We start from the raw sequence: 19,361 nt of genomic DNA, 5'->3' as shown, positions 1-19,361 counted from the left end.
TTTTAATAATAACTCAATATACTATGTTAACATTTGTGATTAGTGACTACAAGAACATCACAACTACAGTTTTAGGTGTTTTGGGAGCAACTGCCATCACAGAAAAAAAGAGAAGCTTGAATTAATTAACTTCCTATCAATTGCCTTAATAACTCTCTAGAACAGGATTGTAATGAGTTGTCAATGGTGACAGTTGTTACCATTGTGCTTTTTCACTTCCATCTTTCCTTCCTCAGCCTCTGATGTTTTGAAACAATTATCTCCCAGTAAACATTTAAGAAGCTTAATAAATCATCACAGGAAACACCAAATATTTATTTTTTTTAAATTCTTTAAAAAAATACACCTTTGCCTTTGAGCAGGATTTTTATTCATACTTGGCTTAAAATAGACATTTCTAATACCTATGTTTTCCATAAGTATTGGCCACTCCTAAAAATCAAATGATTTATTCTTTTTTAAATCTTAACATCAGATCTTGTGTCTGATTGTATCTTTCAGAGTGGAGATTGGAGAACTGGAAGAGGCTAGATGTCAATCAGGTATCCATTTTGATTTTATTACATTCAAATTTAATTTTATCTTCTATAAGAAGGTTAGACAAAAACTATGAAAAATAGATAATGTTAATATTGACAAAGTCTTTTTCAAAACATTTCAGTTACTAAGGGGAATTCTTTTAGTGCAAATATTTTAGCCCAACTAATCTCTCTTGTGGCAAAACAAACAAAACTTCAAGTGAAAATAAAAGACTTCTTCCAAATAACACTGGATAATTATTTGTTATGTAAATTGAAATTTGCATGCCTGTTAAATTTCTGTAATTGCTTTTCGTGGTTGTATTGCTTAATTTAAGCACAGATCTATTAAAATTCCTGTTATGGGTTTGTTTCCTATCGAATGTCAGTTACCTTTTCTTTTTGTTAACACATATTTTACCTTTACTTCTAACCAGCAACCTTACAAATGCAATGGGGAAAAAATGATGAGATTATAAATTACTCAGCTAGAAACCTTCTGTTAGAGGAAAATGTATAGCCAATCTGATAAAGTTAGACTAGTAGCATTGTCTGTAAATATGAAGCACAGAATTTTCATTGTTAAAAACATGCTACCTTAATAGCCATCTTCACTATTTGTAGAGGGTATAGCATCATTGGGATATGGCTTCCAAAGTGGCAGGAGTATCTTGCCTTCCAGGTCACCACACAAGCTGAGATTGCTTACTGTGGTGGACAAACCAAGGTCTAGGGTCTCACTTTCAGGCCTATGGTTGTAGAAACTTGTTTCTTCCCAGCAGAATAAGAATAGTCTTCTCCTAGGATAGATGCATACTACCCAAGTAAATGAACATGAACATAGAAAGTCAGAATAGCAATTTATTAATTTGCCGTTAAAAATCACTCTCAAAAAGACAGGAATGACTTGAAGATCACAAAACAAGAACATCTCTTATTCATAGCCAGACCAGATCATAATCAGCAATTGAACATAGATTCAGTTATTGCTCTCTGAATTGTCAGTCTGTTGGCGAACACTCCTGCTTCAGATCTCCATCAAATGAGAATCTCTTCTTCTATTCATTCCTTCTACTAACACTGTGATGTGTCTGTGGTGTGTTTCAACTTTGTACTAAGTGTAAGTATTTAGTGGTGAGTTAAGGCAGACATAATCCCTGTCCTGGGAAATTTATACCTTAGGGGTAAGAACAGATACTCATCAGTCTGTTGTACAAATACATGTAAACTTGTAGCTGTGGTAAGTACTGCAAAAGAGATTTGTGCAGCTGTGAGACTGCAGAGTGGATGTATGTGATAGACTGTAGTCAGCAAAGTCTTCCTGAGAAGTCGAGGATTGAGCTGAGATTGATGAATAAGCAGGAATTAGCAGGCCAAGGCAGTAGGAGGAGGGCTTTTCAGGCAGAGGAAATGCATACACTAAGTTCTGGTGAGAGGGTACATGGTGTATTAAAGGGTCTTGAAGAAAGCTGTTATATAGCAATAGAAACCATGCGGTGGTGTGAGGCAGAAGAAGGGAGGCACAGCCCCTTCCGGGTCTCATGGACCTTATGAACTTAATTCTGAAAGTTCAAAGAATCCTTGAAGAGTTTGAAGCCTAGAGAGTGACACGATGTGGTTTTTTGTGTGTGAAAGAATCCCCCTGGCTGCAGTGTGGAGAAGAGATTAGAGGTGGCTGACAGTGGATTCTGAGGGAAAAGGAAAAGGTGACTAGGAAGACTTTGGAGATTTCCAGTTTTCTGGAGGATGGTACCTGGTAATGACAGTCTAAATAGTAGAAAGTGAGAAAGATTGACAGCCTGGGAACAAACTTGATGAATTCCAACTTTAAGTGAGGGACTAGCGAAAGTATCTGAAAAGGAGGAGCCAGTGAGATAGAAGAAACTCAGCTGTGTGATGTTGAGGCTAAGAAAGGAATGGCCTATGCCATACTGCTGAAAGGTCTAGTAATGCCAGCAACAATTGTAGCTACCGTTATCACAGGCTTATTATGTGCCAGGTACTTTATAAGTTTTATCTCATTTAATCCTGTCATACCTCTGTAAGGGAAAAACTTGCATTTATTTTTTTAACTGATAAATCGAGCAATTGGAGGGTTAAAAAACCTACCTAAGAATTTGAAACTGGGCATTCTCAATTCCGAGTACTTTATTGCCTGAAAAATTATAAGGACTTATATAAACATAGTCAATTAGATTTAGAAAATGGGGTTGCTAGCTCTCTTAGAGAGAGCAGTCTTTGGAATGATAAAGGGTCATAGTGAGTCACAGTGGGCAGAAGAGTGATGGGAAGGTGAGGAAGCGAAGATAGAAAAAGCATGAACAACTCTTCCGAGAAATTGAACTTAAAGAGGAGATATCCAAAATAGTATTTGGGATCTTTTGACTAAAGAGCCTCTTCTCTGGTTTATTTCTTTTCTGGACATCACTGGCTGGTCAAACCTCCTTCTGATACTTTGTTTTTCTAGTTAATATATACATTTCTCCAGTTAAAGTCTACCCTTGATATTCATTTTATGTCTAAATAGGGCATCCTTTGTATAATACTGAAAAACTGTTACATAAAATGGTCAAATTCTTAGCTAATAGGATAAGTAATTTTTTGTTTTAGTATGTTTTACATTTAGGGCCTTTAGTGGTTTCTTTTCAAATTTTTTTTTATAGGTTCATATACATCTAGCAAATGACACTTTTAGAGATTAATATCTTTTTGTATTAAATACATGTTTGAAGGTAACTGATTATAACAAATATCATGGTTATATTCCAAAATATGGTTGCATTACATTATTTAATGTCTTTATTGATGTCCATAGACTTCTTATAATTGAGCTTTTTTATTTGTAGGCTGATATTGCACCATTGATGACTTCCCTTATTGGAGTTCCCTTTCCTCTTAACTCAGTGGTAAGGAATAAAATTTTATTATCAACTCTCAGTATAAAAAAAAAACTATTGCACGTAAAATGTATTCTTTTTTATGTGTTTCTGAATAATCTGGGTTTTTTTTTTTTTTTTAGATGGGGTCTTGCTATGTTGCCTAGGCTGGTCTTGAACTTCTGGGCTCAAGCAGTCCTCCTATCTCAGCCTCCCAAGTGTCTGGGATTACAGGCATGCACCACTGCTTCCATCTTATATAATCTTTGATTACATTTAAAACTATATATTCCTGTATATTTATTTCTAAATATGCAATACCTCATGATTGCTTGTGTATTATATACTATAACATGGAACATAAGCCAAATAGCTTTTCTTTAAATATTTTAATTTTCTAAAATGTGTATGATTTATATCTTTGTATTCTGGTTATAACTGATAGAAATGTATAAGTAATTTTTTTCATTACAAGCAGCAAAAACTGGCTTCGTTTGAAGGGAAATTATTGAAAAGATATTGGTGATTTGCTGAAAAAAAGTGGTGCTTGAAAACCAGGCTTGTAATAACCTGGAACCAGGATATCTGGAGACTTGGAAGAAGGAACCACAGCCATGATCCCATGGCAGAGCTGTTCTCAGGGCATTGACATGAGGGTAGAGTAGCATTATACCTTAGTTTCTATCCCTTGATTATCAGAAGTCAAATTCCAGATGGTCTAGCCTGGGTTGTAATCAGCAGGTCCCTGGATTATAAACCTAACATGCTGTATGTAATGGGCAAGATTTCTCAACAGAAAATAGTAATGCTGTTAAGAATGGGCCCTGGGTACCGAAATGCCGAAAAATAACTATTTCAACCAGCCACTCTTATTAGCTCTTCAAAATCAAATGTACTCTTAAAAAATAATGTTATTTAACCCAGAATGCTGAGTAATATGACCCTGACAGTCATAGTGTTTGTGTATATGTATAATGAAACAAAAGTTTAACAGAATAGTCCTTACTCTTATTATGTACTGTATACTCTGATATGTCTGAAGTCTTATTTTAAGTATGCTGGCTTTGGCCTACCATAGTAATTGTTTTTTGTGTGTGAAGCATTCAGTTCACTGCCTAGCACATAGTTATCTCTCAGCCAATGCCAGGTGTTACTGAATTTAATTCATCTCTTGCTTTGCTTACCTTAATACATCTACTTTGTGAGAAAAATAATAGAACATCTTTCAGTTATAGTTTTAAAAAGATTTTTCATTTAACTATTTCAATTATTTATTTGTCCATATGCCTTATCTTTATTGCTTTTAAGTCTGTTTTGTTTTATAAGGATAGTCTGAGCTGTCTGAATACTATCAATAAGCTGGTGTTTGTTATTTTCAGGGAATCCTTCCTGTGGATTATCTTAACAACACTGATCTCTTCAAAGCAGAGAGCATGTTTACAAATGCAGTACAGATTCTTGAACAGTTCAAGGTAAAAAAAAATTTAAAAAGGCACGCACAAAAATGGGCAATACTACAATTTAAATATTGAATATATTTAGGGAAAATATTTGATTTTGTTTTTAACTATTTCCCTGTAATTTACCTTTAAATTTTATATATTTGACTTGTGTTTCACATTTCTGAAGTGTAGTTTCTATGGCTCAGTCTGAGGACATAAAATTGTCTTTGAGGAGTATGACTGCATGTAAGATTACCACATATACTTACAAAGACTACAAGTCAATTCTTTAACTATTAGAATTTGCCCCATAGAAATCAGATTAGAGATTGCAACATTTCTTGTCATTCCATGTATGTTATGAGATTCCTTAAGAATTTAAAGAGGTGACCCTTTGAATAAAACTTTCTGTTATTCTTAATGCTTTTAAGAATAAGCGGTTTGGCTTGTTTTATTTTCAGAGTTAAGGAAGTACAGTTTTAATTACAGTATGTTACTTTGCAAGATTGATATGTTTAATTCTCAGCTTATTGAGATAGTAAGAAAATGTTAAATTTTTCTTTAAATATTTATGAAACAATATAGTAACATAAAATTCCATTTATTTTCAAAGTGGTTAACCATCCCTAAAGAATCATTTTAATGGATGTTTATATTTCAAAATGAAATTCATTTTTTTCTCATTTGTAATATTTTCATACTTGGTTCCCAGGTGAAAATGACTCAGAAAAAAGAAGTTACTTTACCATTTTTGTTTACACCATTTAAGTAAGTCCCTCACATTTTTTTATTAACTTGAAGGAAAGAATTTTCCACTGACTTTGCAGTTTTTCACTGAGTGATAGGATTAGTTTACTTACACAGTTTGCCATTTTATATACATTAGTGTAAACTCCAAATTGAAATCCTCTTCTATTACTGTTGTTAAATAATGAGCCAGGTGCTAGACAACTTTGAATGGCTGGAAGAGGGATGGGGGAATGGAGAGATACATGAGAAATATTAAGCAGGTGAACTCCACAGGGCTTGACTGGTTGGCTAGGAAGGTGTGGGGGCAGGAAGGAGTGTGACTTCCTGGCACTTGGCTTGGTTGATTAGGAAGATGCTGGTACCATATGGCATATTGAAAGAAGAACTAGTTCAGGAGACAAAGATGTATGTTACTAAGTTCAGCTTACATTTGAATATATCAGTTAATTAATTAGAAAGAGGGGCTTGGATCTCAGAAGATGTATGTTGCTTGTGAAGATTTTGAAGCCGTGAGAATAAAGATAGGCTGGGCGCAGTGGCTCATGCCTGTAATCCCAGCACTTTGGGAGGCTGAGGCGGGCAGATCTCTTGAGCTCAGGAGTTCGAGACCAGCCTGGGCAACATGGTGAAACCCCATCTTTACTAAAAATACAAAAATTAGCCGGGCATAGTGGCACATGCCTGTAGTCCCAGCTACTCAGGTGGCTGAGGCAGGAGAGTTGCTACACATGTAGGAGGCTCTAGAATTCTGGGAGACATCAACTCCTACTGGGTGGGTGTATTAGGGTTCTCTAGAGGGACAGAACTAATAGGATAGATGTATATGTGAAGGGGAGTTTATTAAGGAGTATTGACTCACATAATCACAAGGTGACGTCCCAGAATAGGCCGTCTGCAATATGAGGAGCAAGGAAGCCAGTCTGAGTCCCAAAACCTCAAAAGTAGGGAAGCTGACAGTGTAGCCTTCAGTCTGTGGTCAAAGGCCCAAGAGCCCCTAGCAAACCACTGGTGTAACTCCAAGAGTCCAAAAGCTGAAGAATTCAGAGTCTGATGTTCAAGGGCAGGCAGCATCCAGCGCAGGAGAAATATGAGGCTGGAAAACTCAGCAAGTCTGCTCATTCCACATTCTTCTGCCTGCTTTATTCTGGCAGTGCTGGCAGCTGATTAGATGATGCCCACTTGAGGGTGGGTCTGCGTCTCCCATTCCACTGACTCAAAGGTTAATCTCCTTTGGAAACAATGTCACCGACACACCCAGGAACAATACTTTACATCCTTCAATCAAGCTGACACTCAATATTAACCATCATAGTAGGCAAAGAAGAGAGCTGACTTTGGTGAGCAGCAGGTTTTGCTGTCCTAGGTCCAGGAAGATGTGTTTTCCTTGAATCAGGAAAGGGAAGATCTAGATCACAGACCTGGCTCTGCACTACTGACTGTATATGTGGGCTTGCATCTTTGAGGTTCACTTTCAATTAGCAAGGATTTTGCTATTGACCAATTAAATAGAAATTGTTTTATCTATGAATCTTAAGGATGTGATTGAATGACTTCATTGGAATTATTTTTGATAACTTTTGTTGCACTAGTGTGATATTCATAAATTAGCAAGGCGGCTGGGCACGGTGGCTCACGCCTATAATCCCAGCACTTTGGGAGGCTGAGGCGGGCGGATCACAAGGCCAGGAGTTTGAGACCAGCCTGGCCAATATGGTGAAACCCCGTCTCTACTAAAAATACAAAAATTAGCTGGGCATGGTGGCGGGCACCTGTAGTCCCAGCTACTCAGGAGGCTGAGGCAGGAGAATCGCTTGAACCCGGGAGGCAGAGGTTGCAGTGAGCTGAGATAGCGCCACTGCACTCCAGCCTGGGCAACAGAGCGAGACTCCATCTCAAAAATAAAAGAAAGGCATAAATATTGTATTACCCTCTCAATAATGTGATTGTATACTTGAGTTTGTATGTGTGTATATATATGTGTATAGGAGAGTAAAAAGAAAATGAAATTAGGATTTTGCAAGTTACGATCATATAAAATTGGTTACCCTAAATATATCATTAGGATATTACGTTACTTAACATCTCTTATGCTAATTCTAATTTTCTTTTATTGTAGTATAGTAGAATTGAGATTTGTTAATGGAATTGCTTCTGAGGAATAGATAAATATTCATACCTTTTTCAAGAAATATTGATTGACTAGTATGTGTTTTGTGGATATAGCAGTGAACAGGATAGACAAAGGCTTTGCATTCATAGAGTTTATTTGTACAGTAGTGTTACAGGCAAACTATAACCAAATGAAGAAGTGAATAAGAAATACATTATCAATTCCTTTTTTTTTTTTTTGAGACAGAGTCTTGCGCTGTCACTCAGGCTGCGGTGCAGCGGCACAATCTCGGCTCACTGCAAGCTCCGCCTCCTGGGTTAACGCTTCTCCTGCCTCAGCCTCCCGAGTAGCTGGGACTACAGGCACCTGCCACCACGCCTGGCTAATTTTTGTATTTTTAGTAGAGACGGGGTTTCACCATGTTAGCCAGGATGGTCTTGATCTCCTGACCTCGTGATCCGCCCGCCTCGGCCTCCCAGAGTATCAATTCCTTTTATGAAGAAAATACACAGGCTGTTGAGAGTGAGAATAAGTGAGGGTTACTTTAGACCAGCCACTTTAGGAAGGCTGGTTAGGAGCCTGGCCAATGTGGTGAAGCCCTGTCTCTACCAAAAAATATAAAAATGAGCCAGGAATGGTGGCACCTGCTTGTAATCCCAGCTACTCGGGAGGCTGAGGTATGAGAATCACTTGAACCTGGGAGGCGGAGGTTGCAGTAGTGAGCCAAGATCCCACCACTGCACTCCAGCCTGGGCAACAGAGTGAGACCCTGTCTGGAAAAAAAAAAAAAAAGAAAAAAAAGAAAAGACAAAAGAAAAAAAAGAAAGGCTAGTTAGGGAAGGACTCTTCAGCAAGGGTTCAGGTGCACATTGCTACCCCTTTTTCCACGTGGCATGGTAACTGATCATAGACTTCCCCTACTTTGATGTTCAGTGTCTGCCTGCACATACATATTTAAAGCCACTATGTCCTCTGGGGGTCTGGCGGGATGGCTGATTCCCATGTACTGGCTCACGCACTCTAGGGCGTAGTGACCAGCCCTGCCTGTAGACCTGTCTGGCTAAAAATCACCACTTGCTAAAAGCCTGCAATATGGCCAAAAGGATCTAAGATAACATGAGAAATGGACTCTTGAGGTCATCTGAAATTCAAGGAACAGAACCAAACCTAAAAACATTAAAATTCTCAGAAATATTTAAGAAACTATTGCATCCATAAAACAAAAGCAGCATTAACTTTGCAAAATGTGGAAAGGTACTAGATGCGTTAAAAATAACTTTTACATTTAATAAAATAAAATAAATATTTCGTAAGAAGAAAGCAACAAAAAACTTAAATTGTATAAGAATAGTCCAAATGAGAGGCAGATTCTCCAAATTAGAATAGGAAGTGAGTAGACCTCAAACTAAATGAAATGAATTTTAAGTAATAGATGGATTGAGTAAGAAGCTGGAGGAAATTAAGGACATGATGTATACATAGAAAGCATACATTTCTTCATCTGCCCCCCCACCAAAAAAAACAATGACAATCAGAAACTTAAGGGAGAAAGAAACATTTCAAACTTTACAAGAAAGCATGCTTCAAATATAAAGCACCCTCAGATGTGGCATGATTTTGAACAGTTGCTAGGAGTGTGAGAAAGGGAATTCATTTGAACATTGTCATGTGGATCAAGGCTTTAAAGAAATAGATGAGAAAATCTAATTGTAGCATAAAACTCTGTTTTTCAGTGGACAGTATTTAAATAGTCGTGATGGTATAAATATTGGTTTTCGGCTTTTAGAGTCAATCCTTGGACAAAGCAGGGAAGAATGAATTATGATTACAGAATAGAATTCAAATGTTAGCAGCCTTGAAAATGTACCAGTGCAGTTAACAGGTTGGAAGGCAGAGAGGGAAGGAAATGTACATGGAATAGTAGCGGTGCTATTGCTTCATGAAACAGAATATGGAGAATTTTATCTTTAGTTGAATTCGTCAGAGGTTTAGGTATTAGTTTTGTTTTGTCTTGTTTTGTTTGAGACTGACTCTTGTTCTGTTGCCCAGGCTGGAGTGCAGTGGCGCAATCTCAGCTCACTGCAACCTCTGTCTCGCGGGTTCAAGCGATTCTCCTGCCTCAGCCTCCTGAGTAGCTGGGATTACAAGCGTGTGCCACCACGCCCAGCTAGTTTTTGTATTTTTAGTAGAGACGGGGTTTCACCATGTTGGCTAGGCTGGTCTCGAACTCCTGACCTCGTGATCCACCCGCCTTGGCCTCCCAAAGTGCTGGGATTACAGGCGTGAGCCACCCCGCCCAGCCTTAGGTATTAGATTATGAAGTAACCAAGGTCACCAAAAGAGGAGGTAAAAATGTGATATAGCCAAATTGAGTGGGGAGGAAAGCCAGAGACAACAGGGGGTCAACAAAAAGTACCCCCAGTCATCAAGTCAAGAAAAAGTAAGAAGAACATGTTTTTAAAAAATGTAGGCAACTACCGGAATAACTAAAAACAAACACATGTAAAAGTTTTTGCTCTGGGTTGGTGAACTGAGAAATGAAAAAGAGTTATTATGCCCTTGTATAGTGTTTGATTTTTTAAAAATATGTGCATATATTGCTTTGATAAAACATATTTTTAAAAGTATGTTTATCAAAATAAATAGATAATCTAATCACTGGCAAAAATCAGTAGAATATGTAATTGGAAAAGGATACTATTCATAATAGAAATAAAATACCCAGCAGTAAAATAATGAGAAATGTATATTGTAAAGAAAACTATCAAATTTTATTAAGGACATAACAGACAATATATATAAACAAATGTTGGATAGTACTGTTCAATATTGTAGAAATGTCTGTCCTCTCCAAATTACTTACTGAATATGGTATTATAACAAAAGGATTTTTGTATAACTCAAAAACATAATTTTAAAATTTATATCAAAAATAAATTCTCAAGAATAGCTTAATTAGTTTTGAGAAAGAAGAACAAGATAAGAGATTTGCTCTGCTAGATAACAGAACACATTCTAAAGCTATTATAACTCTAAAAAATGTAATATTGATGCAGGCCAAACAAAGATTTAGCGGGACTGATTCATGAGTACATAAAGAGATAAGATTCACTTGTCTACAACATGCCCCTTGACATATGATGGGGTTACATCCCTAAGTTGCAAATATTGTAAGTGCAAAATAGATTTAATACACCTAATCTACTGAACATCATAGCTTAGTCTAGCCTACCTTTAATGTGCTGAGAACACTTACATTAGCCTACAGTTGGTCAGAATCATCTAACATAAAGCTGACTGTATAATAAAGTATTGCATATCTCAAGTAATTTATTGAATACTGTATTGAAAGTGAAAAACAAAATAATTATATGGGTACTCAAAGTATGCTTTCTACTGAATGCATATCACTTCCATGCTAGCTGAAAAATCCTAAGTCAAACTCTCATAAGTTTGGGACTATCTGTATATGGGATTTGGTTTTGACTAAAGATGGTGTTTCAAATCAGTAGGAGAAAGATTTGTACTAAGAAAATTGACTATTCATTTGGAAAAAATAAGGCTAGCTCTTGTAACCTCATTTCATTCACAAAACTAAATTCTACATTGATTAAAGAACTAAATATTTAAAAATAAGTAAAAGTGTGAGGTCTATAAAATATAAAATTTAACAGTCATATGGAAAAGATATTAGCTAGCATCATAATCCGAATTTTATTTTATCATTTTTTTTTTAATAGAGATGGGATCTCCCTATGTTGCCCAAGCTTATCTTGAACTCCTGGGTTCAAGTGATCTGCCTGCCTTGGCCTCCCAAAGTGCTGGGATTACAGGCGTGAGCTACTGTGCCTGAGTGTAATCAGAATTTATTAATTATATTAGTTATATAAAATTGGAAAATATACCAGAACCAGGTGGAATACTAAATTGAAAATTATTTTTTAATCATTTAGGGAGATGTGAACCACAGAAATTATGTGTTAAATTATTTTTAAGAGTATTTACTTTCACCCATTAAAAATTTCATTCCCCCTTTGAGGTATTTTGAAATAGAACATTTGAGGGCATTGACTAAATGTTAGCTCTGCATTACAAGTCTTTAATGTTTGGTGTTATCAGAAAAAACAGTTATCACCATTTACTGAGTACCATCGACCCTTTATTTCTTTAGTCCAGTGGGTTTTTTCACATTAACATCATATGTTTCTTTTTAATCACTTTTATATATGCACATAATGTCAGCATGTCTTCTTAGAAACTATATCAAGTAAATGTTGGCCTATAAACATAAAAGATCAAAGAATACTGTTGTCACGCATGCTTTTAGCAAAAAAGATAACCCAGGTTCTTTTCACAAACTATTGTGTAATAGTCTTTCCTTTTGTATAAGCATCATTTTTTTTGTTCTTAGAAATATATTGTTCACTTGTCTGTTCTTAATTTGAGAAAATTCATCTAGGACATTGGCATCTGGAAATTCATAGTATCGAAATTTTCGTGACATGATTAATTTCACCAGCATTATTAGATTTTAGTTTAATAGTATCTTCACCATTTTTCCATTGTCTTGTTCAGTCTTTTCTAGCGTAGTTATGAGTAATTGGTGAATAATAAAATAATTCCTAGGGTAATGAAATAGCAAATGTTTCAGGACATAGGAAAAATAAAATTGCCAAGATTCTTTATCTTAGGCTTGTAAAAGGGTCTAACAGGGCCGTGTGGTAATTGCATATCCTATTTTTTTGCAAAAATAAGTATATTTTCTCTTTGATATTTTAAAGACCTCTAAAAAGAATAAAAGTCATAACACATCCATTCCAATAAATAGAACTGCTAAAAAAACCCCAAAAACCTAAAGCTAAAATTGGGTCCAGTAGACCCTGGTGATGGTATGCTGAAGGATGACCAGCAGGTGGAGCTACATGACCAGGAGAGGCATAAAAGGATTGCCCATCTGTAAAAGGAGGAAAAACACTTTATGTTTAAAATTGTATACTGTAGAGGCTGGAGTAAGACAAGAAATAATTTAAAAGAAAAAATGCCACAGAATAAGAAGAAAGCAAAAAAGATCTCTTAAGAGATATCTTAGTTCGGGGAAAAATACGGAATTGGGAAGGAGATATATACCTTGCCAATAGAAGCAAAAATATTTGTTACTTTTTTATTTGAAAATTATTATATAAATTTGGGAAACAAAGAAATCTTAACAAAAAACTATTTTCTACTAAAATGGCAACAGTATTTGGTTTCTCTAATAAAATTTGTTTCTTTTAGCTGGTAAGGGCCCTTCCCTTAGACCCAATTTAAATACTAGCTTGTATGTGAAACTTTCTACCAGTTTACCTATCTGATTTACTAATTATTTGTAAGAAATGTAATTTTCTGCTTCAAAACTGAAATTTATCTTTAAAAAAAAAACTTCTGTGCATCACATACCTACGTAGAAAAATATTATTCATTTATTCACTTATGACATGAAGGGTGATATGATTCTATATCATTGATCATGCTAAAGGAATGAAAATTATTCTAGAAATAAATTTTTACCCTGCTTTCTCTGTCTTTATACTCTTAAAATATTTTTCCCTTTAAATAGACATTCTAAAAAGGAATAGACAAGTATTACTAAAATATTAGGTCATGTGTATATGAAAGCAAAAAAAATGTAACAAAAATCAGAGTAAGAAAGGGCAACATTTTAGGAGATCTTGTCCTCTAAACACTAGTTGACCCTGAATAATTGATAAAATTCTTGATAATCCTAAAATGTGGTTTACTTTATTCTATAGTATTAAGTAACCATGAAAAAAATGAATAGTAACAATTACAGCAAAGTAATGTGCACAGATTAAGACAACTCATTTCTCTTTTTTTTTTAACTTAAACATGACATGTTTATAGATTCTTTAAAACTTGATATTTTCAATAAAAACAATTTAATCAATAAAGGAAATTTTTCCTCACAAATTACTATGTAGAATGTTGTATTTTAAACATGTTGCTTTTTAAGTTAATACTTCATTAGTTTATTCATATATGTAACTATGCATAGATTAAAGGGAAAATGCAAATTAATAGTAAAACCATCACTTTTCCTTGTGGGCAATCTGAATTTGGGCAGTTGATAGGAAGATATATTAGTTTTCTAGGGTTGCCATAACAAACTACCACAACCTACATGGCTTAGCATAACAGAAATACATTCTTTCACAGTTCTAGAGACTAAAGTCCAAAATTAAGACTAGGAGTCCAAAATCAAGGTGTCACCAGAACCATGCTCCCTCCAAAGGCTTAGAGAAGAATCTTCCCTTGCCTCTACCTAGCTTCTGGGGGCTGCAAGCAATCCTTGGTTTCCTTGGCTTGTAGCTTTATCATTCCATTCTCTATCTCTGTCATCAGTGGTCTTCTTCCTTGTGTCTCTGTCTCCAGATCTCCCTCTCAAGGACACCAGTCACTAGATTTAAAGGTCACCCTAATTTAGTATTAATGTGCTTTAGCTTGATGATGTCTACAAAGACACTATTTCAAAATCAGGTCACATTCCTGGATACCAGGGGTTAGGATCTTTTTGGGGGACACAATTTAACTCTCAACAGAAATTAATAGTTTATATTTGTCATCATTTCAGCCATTGCAGAGTAATTATCTTACAATGCTTCATTGGTTTACTTAACCAGTATTTATTGTTTTCCTACTGTGTCCCAGGCACTATACTGGATGTTAGAAAAGATAGACATAGTGCCTGCCCTTGTTGGACTCAAAGTCTAATGGGAACATATAGACAGTATAGCAAATGATACAGTGTGATAAGGGATAGTTCAATGTATTATGAGTGACTGTTTTTGTAAGAACAGTTGAGGAGCACCAAACCTACAGATGAGGGATGCAAATTTATAGGAAGTTAAACAAGACAACTTCAGTGAAGGCAGTGTTGGAAAGAGAACTTTTGATTTGTTGATACCTCAGAGAGCAGCTGAGATGGAGACGCAAGAAGTCTTTAGCTCAACGCCCTTCTGAGGTAGTAACAGCCAATATACCAGCTTTCATTAACTTGACACTAATTGCTATGGGCTGCAGTGAGTCTGAGACAGCTAAGAATGTGGACTTAAGGTGGGAAAGTATGGCAGTGATGTGCTAGCAAGAGGCTCAGCTCTCTGAGAGAGTGAAAGACTCCCATTAATAGCCTTTGCCAATTTCATTGGTATAAATACGCTCACTATGATCAATCTCAAGCTGCCAAGGATGATGCGACTAGAGAAAGGGAAGAGTTGTACACCATCTGCTCTTGGGAGCTGGTGTGAGCAGCCCTCAGCATGCCACTGAGGGAGGGAGAGAAGGGAGTAAGGAATTGAGGCAAGGGGAGAGAAAGCCAGGTGTTGAGAGCTAATAGAAAGTGCTTTCCAATGTTGGCTTTGCATTGTCCTTGGAAGGGAATTTTGCAGGGAGTGGGGAGATCTGCATTTCCAGTGAAACATCTTTGTGTACTTATATTTTAATATTTCTTTATGATGACTTCTTATTTTAAAGCCAAATAGAAGAAATTTAATAGTTGTTTTTTGCCTTACATTTTTCATGTTAAATATATTAAAGAAAATGTATTTTAGCTAAGGGACAATAGATGCAAATGCAATAATAAAATATTATAGCTATCTAGAAATAATGGGCTTATAGAATTTAATGAATATTTTAAACATTTTATTAAAATATTTTAATGACTCAAAACCCACTTTGGTAATGTGAAAACAAAGGATAATTTTTTTCCTCATATCAACCTAAATGAACTCTTCTACCTTTTTTTCTTTTCTTTTTGTCTTGATCTCCGTGGCTGCATGTGAGTATCCAGCTGTGCCCTGAGCTAACACTGTTATCTATGCAGTGATTCTGGAGTTGGGTACTTTTTCCTCCTGATCTCTTATGGACCCCATCTGTTCTAAAGTTCCTTGTTTAAATGTAAAATACCTTCCGTGGCCTAGTGGTTTTAATTATGTTACTAGCTCTGTGGTCTGATCATTTAGGAGTTTCTTTGGCATTCCTCCTGGCTGGCCTCCAGCCATTTCTTTGTTTATACTTTTTACCACGAGCAAATCTCATCATCTCCAAAGATGATTTCTCTGAAAGCCCTCAGTTTGTCACACCAGTCACAAGTATCTGTAAGGAGGGGAAGAAAATAATCAAATCCTTTTCCCCAAGTTTGAAATTCAGGAATTTTATATATTTTTTTGCTAATGTCATGAATAGTATAGTGATTTTTAAATGTATAGTTGTTTTATGTATGATATTTTTAAATTCAGGAATAATTCTTGTGGGAATTATAAGATGTTTTTGACATTATAAAAGTGGGAATAAAAAATATTTTAGAAGATAAATATCCTAAACCAAGAGTTAGAAAATTTCATAAGGATTTTTTTATAAGTTTGTTGGTATGTTTTCCATGTGTAGTTTCCCATGCATTTTCTTGTTGGGAAAATAGCACCATGTATTTTTAATTGCCATTTCCATCATCAGTCCCATCTTCTCCTTCCACTATTATGTATGTTTGTTATGGCCTGGATAATTGGAGTAAGCAAAATGCCACAGGATATAGGTCCCAGCTACTCAGGAGGCTGATATGGGAGGATCTCTTGAGCCAGGGAGGTCAAGGCTCCAGTGAACCTCAATCACACCACTGCATTCCAGTCTGGGGGAAGATGCAATGCCTCGTCTCAAAAAAAAAACACCCAAAAAAAAACCCCCCAAAAAACCAGACTGTTGCAGTTGTTCAAGCAAATGATGAGGTCTTAACACCATTGCTTTCCTCATGACTACCCATTCACAGTTATTATGTACTTAGTGTATGCAAGGCACTGTTTTAAATAATTTATCAGTGTTCACTCATTTAATTCCTAAAACAGCCTGATATGGCGGGTACTGTTATTACAGATACTTCAGCTGCAGTGGTTTAACTTAGGATTTTTCGACTTTATGATGGTGTGAAAGCTATACGCATTCAATAGAAACCATACTTCAGCAACAGTATTCAATAAATTACATGAGATATTCAGCACTTCAGTATAAAACAAGCTTTGTGTTAGATAATTTTGTCAAACTGTAGCCTGATGTAAATATTCTGAGTACATTTAAGATAGGCTAGGTTAAGCTATGATGTTTGGTTGGTTAGGTGTAAATGGAAATTGACAAGATATTTTCAACTTATGATGGGTTTATTGGGATGTAGCCTCATCTTAAGTTGAGGAGCACCTGTATCTGATTTTCACATGAGGAAATTGAATCAGAAAGATACTTCCCCCAAATAACAGAATTAGTAAACATTGAAGCTAAGATGGAACCCAGGCAGTCTGGCACAGAATCTGTCACTAACCAGAGTAAGATTTATCCTTCCCAGTGTCCTCCGTGAGAAATACTGCTTTAAGATTGACAAGATAGGAAGGGAAGGAAGTTAGGGATTTAAGGTACAATGGAAGTTGAATCATTAAGCCCTAGGCAATGGCCAGGGGTAAGGGAAAGGGGAAGTGTTGAAGTGTGAAATTCCCTGTTTTGAGAGATGTTGGACGTATATTATGATTGACTGAACTGCTGCTCATAGGAGGAGGTCAGGTTCAGTTGCGGATCTGCTGAATTTGAGCTGTCTGTAGAACAGCATCATGGTGCGACTCTATAGACAATCGGAAATCTGAGTCTAAAGCTCAGGAGCAGGAATCGAGCTCTAAACATCGATTTTGGAAATTATCCATACCCTAGTATTAATTGATGCTGTGAGGCTGGGTGAAATCCCTCAGTTAAGGATACTAGAGGCTGGAATATTGGGCAAGGACAGAGAGAAAGCATAAGAAGTGCTAATATTGTTTTTCCCTGTTTTTACATTTTGTAAAATAGATTTTCAATACGTGATGAAACTGGGATGCAGAGACTTTAAAAAGTTCACATGAAGCTTTTAAGCACATATAAGCATTTCATTACAGTGATTTTTATGTTCCTTGATCATAGTTTACACTAGTTCTTTTGCTCCAGCCTAATAAATCACTCAGCACCTGTAATATAAAATGATATTTTCTGTGGTAAAATTTTAGAAAAATGACATAAACTTGTCAGTTTGCAAACACTATAGTGTTTACCATGAATTCATGACATCAATATTTAGTTTATCTGGCAGAATGTAGAAAAATGTATTAATCACTAGAAAGCATAATAATTATTATTTAAATGTTATATATGTTGAAAGAATCTTAGGACAAACAGGTGAAGTCTTATGGTATTTTGTGATATATGTAATAATATTTTTGAAACTGCTTTTGTTTGTTAATAAAAATAGAAATTGCGTGGACCAAAAACAGATACAATGACTGATCCAGATACTCTTGTTTTCAGGTTTTTTTCTCATGCTGTTTTAATTGTAAACTGTTATAAAATTGGGTTACTAAAACCCTTGATGGGTTCTAGTAATCACCAACTAGTAAGTCATAAAACTTTTAAAACTTACTGTATTTCAGAATTGTTATTCAGATTTTCCAAATTATTCTTTGTGAGTTATGTATGATGTCATGAAAACACTGATTTTTGTGTTTTTCATTTGTATTTTAAAATATTTAGTTATTTTAGTTTTATAGCTTTATTTAACATCCCATTTTAAAGCAAGACTTAAAAAATTTTTTTCGTAATAGAATATACACCGAACACAACCTTAGTATTTATTAAAGAAAAACAAATTCAAGTTAGACATACTTTTTTCCATTTTTGAAATTAGCAAAAAAGATTTTTATATGATTATGTTGCTAAATGGACACAAATTGCTGTTGTAGTGTACACGTATATAATCACTCTTTTGGAGAGTAAATTCCACATTGTAAAGAACCTTAAAGTATTTAAAATCTTTAACCAAGCAATTCCATCGTGTGATACAGAACTTCAGGAAGTGAATGTGAAAAAGTCTTTGCCCCAAGGTATTCATCCTAGGATTGCTTATAATCAAAAAAATGGAAAACCACATAACTGAACAATAATAACATGTCTACTAGAAGGACTATGCAACCATTAAATGTTCTGTTTTCAGGTTCTAATATGTCTTAGAATAATGTTTATAATATAATCATCAACAAAATGCAACTTACAAAGTTACACATTTGGTATGATTACAACTACATTAAAAATTCATGTATGTGTATATATACACATATATATACATATGTGTATATTTATACACACATACGTGTGTGTGTGTGTGTGTGTGTGTATATATAAAGGGAATTTAACAAAAAATGCTAACATTAGTAAGATATGTGCTCTGGCAGTGATTTTTATTTTTTACTCATGCTTTTTTGTATTTAACTATTAAAAATAATTACATGTTTTTTGATGAGAAAAATATTTTTATAAGAGAAGTATTTCTGTAGTTTATGGTTTTCTGAAATAGATTTACATAAAGGCACATAATGAGACATAAAGTTTTTTAGCAAAAAAAATAGGCAAAATGTAAAATAAATTTTGTCTGTTTTCCCATGTGCACACATTGAAAGGAAACACAACAAAAATTTCAAAGCATGTTGGAGAAAGCCCTAAGGCATATGATGTCTGGTATTTGAAGAAGTGCAGGAAAGAGCAAAAGAGAGGAATGGGCAGGGGCCATATCTCTCCTCATAGGCAGGTTTAGCATTTGTACCTTGTCCTCAAA

At 35.3% G+C, this 19,361-nt stretch overlaps 1 protein-coding gene across 7 annotated transcripts in view; it reads left to right on the top strand.

Annotated features, from left to right (window-relative positions):
• Nucleotides 1-19,361, top strand: part of PIGN (phosphatidylinositol glycan anchor biosynthesis class N) — a 137,993-nt gene that overhangs the window by 42,888 nt on the left and 75,744 nt on the right. For all 7 annotated transcript variants that reach the window (XM_024236105.3, XM_054538045.2, XM_024236103.3 and 4 more), the window contains 4 exons: nt 502-542; nt 3,365-3,424; nt 4,774-4,866; nt 5,549-5,604. In XM_024236105.3, coding sequence (XP_024091873.2) covers nt 502-542; nt 3,365-3,424; nt 4,774-4,866; nt 5,549-5,604 — 250 coding nt within the window. The remainder of the gene's footprint in view (nt 1-501; nt 543-3,364; nt 3,425-4,773; nt 4,867-5,548; nt 5,605-19,361) is intronic.

The sequence above is a fragment of the Pongo abelii genome, chromosome 17, assembly GCF_028885655.2.
Source record: "Pongo abelii isolate AG06213 chromosome 17, NHGRI_mPonAbe1-v2.0_pri, whole genome shotgun sequence".
Lineage (NCBI taxonomy): Eukaryota > Metazoa > Chordata > Mammalia > Primates > Hominidae > Pongo > Pongo abelii.
The sequence above is the reverse complement of the archived record's forward strand: the minus strand, read 5'-3'. Positions and strand labels throughout refer to the sequence as shown.